This window comes from Protomyctophum parallelum, assembly GCF_964188405.1.
Source record: "Protomyctophum parallelum genome assembly, chromosome: 7".
Classification (NCBI taxonomy): Eukaryota; Metazoa; Chordata; class Actinopteri; order Myctophiformes; family Myctophidae; genus Protomyctophum; species Protomyctophum parallelum.
The window spans coordinates 19,447,263-19,456,993 of record NC_139705.1 but is presented as its reverse complement, the minus strand read 5'-3'; the positions used below and the strand labels follow the sequence as shown (position 1 = coordinate 19,456,993).

Genomic DNA, 9,731 nt, shown 5'->3' with positions numbered 1-9,731 from the left:
TCACCCGCAGAAATTGAAATGCACTTGCAGTATCTGATAAGAATGTTAATTATTTTGATGTCACGAATCACGATGATACACAAATTAGTCGTTATAGCGTCACATGAATGAACACCCTTATATTCTGACCTTATATTTATTATTTATTTATAATATGGTAACTCAAATGATCTAACAAATATTCATATATTCAAGGCCTAGAACTTAACTAGCAGGCAGGCATCCTCATAAAACTAAAATATCATTAGTGAGTCGAAACAGTCGACAATCATTGGATCAAGATCCATTATCAAAATCGATAATACATAATCTATGATAGTCTTGATATAGGCTAAATTGACAATAACATTTAGCACATTTCTGTCAAAAGGCACTTAAATAAATTATTTAAAAAAGGCCCACTGTATTGCACTATAATCACCAATCAGACCTTCACTTTCACTGGTGACCCTCTTTAGCAGCGCCCCCCGTGTGTGTCACTTTAAGAACGCCACTGGTCACGTGTAGACCACTATGAAACGCTTGCTGCAGAAGTTGGAAAAAAGTTTGACAATCCCTAAAGAAGTACAACCAGAGAACCGTTAAAGAAATCTCATCTTCACATCAACGGTTTTTGTCAGCAGAAATGGAAAGCGTCGCTCAGGTAATGACATGAATTTGTGGCGCAAAATTTGTGCGCTTTTTTTGACAAACACATTTTGTGTAAGACTATAGCTGTAACATTATACCCATGACTGCCTTGACATTGTGTATTTTCATCATCAGAAAATTATGATGACCGGGTTCTCTCTCGACCTGGGCCCGCTGAAAGAACCATTGGCATTTATCAGAGTGCTGGAGTGGGTAAGTTTAGTTTCTTTATCTCATAGGCCATGCATAGTCTAGATGCAGAATGTCCATCCCACACAGTTGAATACTTTCCAAATTGATTATCATGTTGAGTCTCGTGACGTAAAGCTCGGACAGAGAGACTATTCTTTTTTTTTTCTTCTTTTTTTTTATCCGTGCTGGCAGCTGGTATACATGAGAATTCATGTATATGTTTTCATGAAGTTTAAGTTAAACTATCTAGGTAAAATAAAACGGACTTCTAGAAATTACTACATGGGGCTAACTGGCATTATGCTCCAGAATGATGAAACAAATCAGCTAGTTTAGCAAGAAAATTGTAGGCTATACACTATTGCCATATATTTTTTATTTTTTTATCTATGTAAGTACATTACAAGAGCGCCCAATGGCCTACTTGGAAGATGCAAGTTGGAAATGCATCTTCCTGGATTACAGACGTGCATATACACGTACAGAGACTTGGTGCATTTATAGATACTAGAGCTGTGCCCGTTGGGCACTGGCCTACTTGGAATGATGCAAGGCATCGGTTATGAACAGTTTAATATATAAAAGTAATGGCATATCCGTATAACCACACACATCCACATGACGATGACATCCTAGGTGGTTTGGTGGATTTCCTGTCTGAAGCTCAGTGGTGTGTGTGGTTTACAACATTCTGTACCCCTTCTTAAATAAAGCTCCTTTGAATTGAATTGTGTGGTAGAACGACAACCTCTGTGTCCATTAAGCTATACTGTACCAACAACAAGCCTTATTTACTAATACTATACTGTATGTCTTGTTCCAGGTATTTTCTATTTTTGCTTTCGCCACCACTAGCGGCTATACTGGCAGCACAACCTTCTCTGTGCTGTGTAAAGGAGAAAGCAGCAGTAATAAATTGCATACAATCACTGCAGTCTTCAGCTACCCATTCAGGTGTGTGCAAACATAAATGTAAATGTGATGGTATGTGTTTCAATTGTATTTGAAATGACACTTCAGACAAATATTTAAGTCGTCTGAAGTGAGTTAAGGGTGATTATTATTATTATTTATTTTTTTGTCTTCACAGGTTGTTGGCAAATCCATATAAAGTCCCTGACTGTGTGATCAATAGCACTGTCACCACTGATAACTACCTGATAGGAGATCACTCGTCTTCAGCTGAGTTCTATGTCTCTATTGGAGTGTTCGCCTTTCTCTATAGCACAGTCACACTGGTCGTCTACCTGGGCTACCAACACATATACAGGGAGTCTAGTCGTGGCCCCATCGTGGTAAGTTTGCCCTCAATTATTCTTGTTTTGATTGTGTTTGGTTAGCATATAGTGAAATGAGTTAGAAAGCCATAACTTAACTTTTCAAGCAAGCATAAACGTGTGAGCTTGTGCAAATTTAGCTAAGGCAGTGAGTGTAATTTTATACAAGTTGGCTTTCCCTTCTCAGACATTAGTCACAAATAGTGTTATTTGGATTATATGCATGAAATGTTAGTTTTCTTGATGTTGATGTTGATGTATGCTTCTGCTTATTGTTCTATGCTGTGCTTCATACAGGCTAGAACCAGCAGAAGGTCATAGAAGGGGATTTAGCAGTAATGTGTAAATGAAACACTAGAGAGGGTGTATCCTCTGAACTCCAATAGTCAGCCTTCACAGTAGACTGAAACTGTCACAGACTAATTTCTGTATTTAATTGATTTGTACCGAGCTCTTTATCCTCTTCTTTGCCAAAAGGATTTGTTGGCCACTGCAACCCTGGCCTTTCTGTGGTTGGTGTCATCCTCTGCCTGGGGCAAAGGACTGACTGATGTGAAGTGGGCCACCAGTCCTTCAATCATAATTCCTAACTTAAATGTCTGCAAGGAAATTGGAAACACTTGCACCGCAGGTGCTGTACCTCATATGGGTCGACTCAACGCCTCTGTGGTAAGCTATGTGCAACTCGGTCTATGCTAAGAATAAAGACACCAAGGTTTTGTCAATCATATCACAACTAAGTGTCATCTAGCAGAAGTACTTCAGATTCTTCGAGTCCTTGAACTGTAAAAAACGCTTGGTTCCTGTTTCTGTGTGTAGCCTCAGCCTGTAGTTTGTAATAATGCCAGAGCCCCATGAATCCACAGGCTACATTTTGGATTGTGATAACACTTGGTCTAATCATTCTAGGTCTATGATAAAAAAATTATTCTTAAAGTGTGCAAAATGGCTTCAGATGTTGGAATTCATCTGTCTTCTTTTTTAACCCCCTTTTGGCAGATTTTTGGTTTTCTCAACCTCATATTGTGGGGTAGCAACTGCTGGTTTATTTACAAGGAGACGCCCTTCCACAAGTCTACTAGCCAGCCTGAAGATGCAGATGCAGAGGGAGGAGTCAGGCCATCATAACTTGATAGCTTCCTCATCTCATATGTCACTTGCATAGTGGCACTGAATGAATCATTTGGTACTATCTCTTCTTAGGAAAATGTCCTATATTATAAGGTATGCATTTCCATTTCTCCTTGGAAGTGCTGCATTTTTGTATTCAGGTCATTGTTGTTGGGTTTTTTTTAACGTATACGTTTCGGAAGGTATTGAAACTCAGCTTGGACTTAAATTAAAGTAGGAAAATGTATTAATTCAAAAGGCAGCCAACAAAGTTGTAATTGTAATGCAACCCTGAAAATATCAGGGTTTAAACACAAGTCATGGAAGTGTTACATTTAGTGTTAGCTTAATAGTGACATAACATGGCAATGTCAAGTGAATCCAATTATTTGCATACAGTGTGTAGCAAATGTATTATTTGCACTTTCTGTCAGATGTGTGGTCTATTAGTGTGTTATAATTTAAAATAAATAAAAACAAAATATGTATAAAGATGTTAAAATGTTGTAGACACTAAATCAGTAGTGTCGTAAAACAACAATTTTAAGTTGGAATTTGGAATGGCATGAGGAACTTAAGTGTAGTTAGTTACAGTTAACTTAAATGTGCCACAAACTTTTTGGGGTAAATAAAATGTATGGAAGAGTATGTTAATACAATAACACTGGTTGTAATTTGGTCTCCCTGCTCTTCTGTTGAAAAATGTAGATCCTGTGGTAGGGTCTGGTTCAGAAGTGGTACTGCCTGAAGAAGGTCAAATTTCAATGTATCCAGCCAGTAAGTAGGTGTGCTCTAATAATCGGTGGTAAAAATGTGAGCACTTGCATGGTGTTGGAATCTTGCGTAGGACTGTCATGAAAGTTACGGAGTGCCAGCTTTAATTTAATTTTGTATTTTGCTTTTAGTTATTGCATTTTGATCCATCTGGATTCGTGATGCTAGAATGCAGTCTAGCCAACTCCTGAATCGCTGCCCTTACTGTCTAGCATGAGGTCTTGAGCTCTGCTAGCCGCAATTTGCAACACTAGATTATTTTATAATGGGTTGAATCTAGAGTTGCAATACCCTCCATTGACAACCCATTGATCAAATTGAAATTTCCGATCTGCTTGTATTAAATAACATTAAACTCGCCAACATTGCAGCTGTAGGGCAACCTTGAATTATCCTATTTCTTCTTTTCTTTTAAAGAAATGGGTCTTTTTTCCCACAATGATACAAAAAACAAAGACAGGACAAAAAACAAAACAATGTACAATACATTACTAGAGTGGTGCCTGTTAGACACTGGCCTACTTGGAACATGAATGCCCCACCCAGTTATTATGTCTGTGTCCCTTTTATGCCCATATATGGAGTTCCATGTCATGCATGCCCAAATATGGAGTCTATGCAGATGTCAGAACAACATTGTGATATTAGAACAGGCCAGCTCCATATATGGAGATATAGGGCACTCAAGGCCGGGCACTGAACTCCCTGTTGTGGAGTGGAACGCGCGTGTCTCCCAAAATCCAGATCCTAGGATCAGGTACTGTCACACTACTACTTCTGAAGTTGTTCTATGTAAATTATTTCCAGAACTCCTCCAAGCAAGGACAGCTCCACAGCATATGAAGTAAATCTCCATCAGAGATCTCTGGGGGAATCATTATTGAATATTCTGTGTGAATTATCCTATTTCAATCTGCAAAGCGTTTGTTTCATAAAAATCCACATGTTATGAGCAACTTTCTGTAGAGAAATTCTGTGCAGGTGATTATATCAAGTGTTGGAGTTTGGAAGTGCTCGTCTAAGATGGTAACTAAACGGCTCATACCACCTGTTTCGAATGTGCACATACTGCAGGAAGCAGCACCGCGACCCGTTGGTAAAAACGAGTGCTTCCAAACTCCAACAATTAAAAAATATCACGGCATGGAATTTCTTAGCAGAAAGTAGTTCATAACATGTCTATGGTGGATTCTTATGAAACAAACACCTTGGGTTGGCTCCCACAGTGTCAGTTTGCTTGCCACTAGTGCCAGATGGTTGCCTGACGCAGTGCCCTTCTAGCATCATCCTTCATTTGGATTTGCAATATGAGATTATGTCCTTGAACGTAAACAGGATTATTTTTTGCATTATCTCAGTGTTGGAATAACTCATACTTAGTTAAATTAAAATACATTTTTAAATATTTTTTAAATAACTATATATTCTGAATATAATTCAGTAATCATTGCTATGGAGTCTTTGTTCAGTAACATCTGTCTCTCTGGCTCCAGCTCTTAACACTTTCAGCGCCCCCTGGTGTTCATTTTAAATTACCGCAGGCAGCCAGCTATTATCCCCTAGGCCAGAGGTTTTCAAATGGTGGTCCGTGGACCAGTGGTCCGTGAAGGTATTGCATGTGGTCCCTGACCATGCATTTAGTAGTTGGGAAACAGTGCACTTGATGACCTGGTGATGTATGATGTCAGTTAGAAAAGGGAGTACGAAGGGAAAGTGTACCGGATTGACTGGTTTGGTCACCGTTATTATGAGATGAGATGAGATATACTTTTTTAATCCCAGAGGGGAAATTTAAGCATTACAACAGCATAATGTGACACATAAAAAGCTAAAACAACTGGACAGACAGAAGAACACAAAACAGACACAAAAGGACATAACCACACAAGACCAGGACCACCAAGGACCATATGCCATTTGGGGGGAGGCAGTTCTTATGCATTCGCATTGTATAGTCTGATAGCAGTTGGCATGAAAGAGTCCGTGTGCATCCTCAGGGGGAGTGTGAGCCTACGGCTGAAAGTGCTCATCCTATCCTGCAGCACACCATAGAAGGCCTACTAGCTAGGAAATGTACCCATATTATCATGCAATCGCATGTGTCTGCTCACTCATGCATAAGTTGCAATGAATCAGACGTGAGTTTAATATGGAAGGTTAAGAGAACAGAATAACTGTATGGGAAAGGAATAGATTAGTGGTTCTCAATCTTTTGTTTAGCTCAGTCTGGACCACTATGTTAGTGAAATAATGGGTTAAGGGCTTAATTTAATTTGTTAATTTAAGGTGAATTAAATCAAGCCCTTAACAGTCAATATTTCATTTCAAGCTTTTCATTTCATGCCAACAACAGTGGTCCACTGGTTGATTCTTAGCCAGGGTGGTGGTCCCTCGTTCATAATCAGTTGAAAACCCCTGCCCTAGGCCAAATTCAAGCATGGCAGTGTTACAGTGAAATTGATGAGCTGCCGAAATATGTGAACATCTTGTGGACTTCACAGAACTTACAAGGAGTTCTTTAAATATGTGGCCTAAATTTGAACTCTGCTAATCAACAAACCACAATAATTCACATCCGGAAACTGACATTATGTGATGTCTACACGATTGTCGCATATATCATCAGGTCCCCAATTTCACCATAACACATCCATGCTGGAGTGATTGAGTTTGAGTGAGCGAGTGGCTGGGATTTAGGCACCATTCCATTTCCACCAACACAGCCCAATACAACAAGAGCAGGGGCAAAAGCTTTTTCGAGCAGCAGCCGACATGTGTTAAATTTCACAACAAGCGGTAACATGGCTGGCGCGATGCACTCAGAAATCACTATTTACATCTGAACGTCGGAACTTCAACAACTTTGGAGTATTTTCCGGAGAAAACAAAGAAACAACAGGCCCAGGCGCTGTCTAGCAGCCTGGGCAGCACGGAAGGTTAGTGTTGGGCTTTGGCTGCTTGGTATTGATATAAACCTTACAACTCGCCATCTGACGGGTTCGGCGACCTCCAGGGTTAAATCTGAACCCGAAGCGTTTTGGCGTCCATCGTGTTAAAGAGCTGGAGAAATGGCGAGGGTGCTGTTATTGAACAAACATGCACTATAGTAAGAATATCAGAATATAGTGCTTTAACCGTTTTAACAAAAAACTTACCCTACCTTAACTATTTTGCCATTGAGATTCAATTTAAAATACATTAAGTTGATTGATGAATAACAGTTTTCGCTTTGTCTTTGTCTCACTATTGACTTTTTTATTTGTTTAATTTTTGCATACATCTAAAAACTTTTCAAATTTTATCATGGTTCTGATTATTCAAAATAAATGTAGTGCACAAAAACCTGCACACGTCTGCACTTGCAATATGAACTATGGCCCTCATTTATCAATGGAGTGTAAAATCTGCCTCAAATTCGATTGTCATTTTTGGAGTACACGTCGGCACGGCATTTATGAAATGATCGCAAGCAGCTGATCCTTCCTTAATTTCGTTCCGAGCGTTAATAAATGTGAATCAATCTGGCACGCCCTATGAAATCAAGCCTCGCCCTCGTTTTTGCGACATGATCAACTGCAATACGACCAAACAACCTATGAAAACCATAGTTACATGATGGAAAAAGCCAATAAAAAGGTTTCCCCCGCTCGCCTCGCAATGAAACTATTCCAGCACAGGCAGCGCAAATCCTCGCATGTATAGGCCTATGCGCTCATGCAAAACACTTTAAGCATCTAACTTGCAACATTGTTTTTAATTTTTAATTTCATAGGACATTCCTTTACACATATGTATTAGTTTTATATACATTTTAGAAGTGAAAACATATGTTTAGATGCCTGTCAGCTGGTCAGAAAATGCCGCTCTGCTTTTCTACGACAGAAAAACAGGTGAGGACAAAGCCTACGACAGCTCCCGACCTGATGTGATATTTGGGCGGCGCACGTTCAAGTTCATGCTGGAATGATAAATGCCGAGAATTGCGGTAATTCCAGCGTGCACCCATATTTGGGCATACGCTGCGTTGATAAATGAGGGCCTAAATGCATTTATTTTTAATACTTTGAGCCCTGCCTACGCACCCGTCTCTGAGCCTACAATCTATGAAAACATTCTGTGACATTATTAAAGGGAAGAGCTGTATTTGTTATTTAAATGTGTGGTTTCTGTCAAATGCTGGCCATTAACATGCCTCCATATTTTAGTTTATTATGGTGGTGCACTGGCGTACAATTTCAATTCAAAGGAGCTTTATTGGCATGAGAAAACATACGTTTACGAAAACATACGTTTACAAGTATCAAAATACAATAAAAACTGTTGAAAATGGAGAAAGTATATACAGTTGGAGGGGGTACAGCATTTTGTAAACGGCTATGTCACATACATTGCATCGTATATGCTGTATACAGGGTATAAAGCTTTTTTGAAACAAATAGCATACCATCTTAACAGTGAAGCGAATTGGGAACTTGTGGTATGATATCTGTAATCTGTTGACAACTAGTGCCTGGAGTTCCAGCAAGCCCCATAAGTTACTGCTCACCTGGATAGGCAACCGTCCTACAAACAACACCAGGAAGAAGTGGGGGCCAAACCTCGCTTGCATCACTTGGGGTGTCTCTTGGGGTGCCACTACCAATCTCCATGCCCCAGCCTGAAGTAGAAGCCTCAAGCAAGCCATTAACAATGCCCTACCTGTCAGTCCTAGCTGCAATTATATATACTAGAGCGGTGCCTGTGGGGCACTGGCCTACTTGGAACGATGCAAGTTGGAAATGCATGAATGCCCCACCCAGTTATTATGTATATGTCCCTTACTCACTTTATGCCCATATATGGAGTTATTTTTCAGGCATGCCCAAATATGGAGTCTATGCAGTGACGTCAGAAGTGATGTCAGCTGTGTCCCCCTTTATGCCCATATGTGGAGTTCTTTGTCAGGACTGCCCAAATATGGAGTCTGGCCCGGGCAGAGGCCATTTGTGACTCACTACACTCCCTCTGGGGGTGTGGAACGTGTGTGTCGGTGTGGCGAGTTACGTGGATTACAGACAGTACAGAGACTTGGTGCATTTATACTAGACCGGTGCCCGGCTGCAGAGCACAGAGTCGGTATCAATGGAAGTTGGAGATCCATACCCCCACAGGCCCACATACCCCACCTACCAACAGTCATTAAGACATGCGAATCCCTTGACTCCTTCAAAACCGCTCTCAAAGGGCACCTACGGACGGCTGCAATTCGAAACTGGCCCACGTAAAATCTGAACCCACCGCCCACCCTTTTTTTCCCTCACTGTATATGTTTCTTTTCCCTTTTTACCTCCTTTATGATGAATTCGTTCTGTTCTTTGACTACCGGTATATAGAAGTGTCTATTTGTACGTCTCCAAATGTTTTGATGAATTGAACAAGGTGGACCCTCTTGTAAACAAGTGTAATGCTTAATTGGGTCGTCCACTCACAGTTAACAGTCTTTGTATGGAGTTTGTGCTTGAAATGTACTGTAATTCTGCAAACTGTTAATAAATATTTCAATCAATCAATCAAACCTGGCTCTGTCTGTGTCCTTTTTATGCCCATATATGGATATTTCTGTATCTGTCTCTCTGTGTCCCTTTATTCCTGTATGGAGTTCTGTGTCAGGCATGCCCAAGTGTGTGTGTGTGTGTGCGTGTCCTGTCCATTTCTTCATTCATTGTTTCACCAATATTCTTGAGCTGCCTCTTCCTGTGCACGAACTTC

The 9,731-nt window shown here is 40.2% G+C and overlaps 1 protein-coding gene across 2 annotated transcripts; it reads left to right on the top strand.

The window, feature by feature from the left end:
• Positions 1–509: 509 nt before the first annotated feature.
• Positions 510–9,303, top strand: sypl2b (synaptophysin-like 2b). 2 transcript variants are annotated; one of them, XR_014569523.1, is made up of 7 exons: positions 510–643; positions 766–843; positions 1,646–1,776; positions 1,913–2,117; positions 2,577–2,768; positions 3,099–3,986; positions 7,866–9,303. XR_014569523.1 is itself a non-coding variant. In XM_083769421.1 (6 exons), exons 1-6 carry the CDS (start codon positions 626–628, stop codon positions 3,225–3,227), a joined length of 753 nt encoding a protein of 250 aa, XP_083625547.1. In that variant the 5' UTR covers positions 510–625; the 3' UTR covers positions 3,228–4,367. The 2 variants fall into 2 exon arrangements, 1 of the variants encoding a protein (XP_083625547.1); XM_083769421.1 differs by lacking the exon at positions 7,866–9,303 and having other exon boundaries at positions 3,099–4,367.
• The last annotated feature ends 428 nt before the right edge of the window (positions 9,304–9,731 follow it).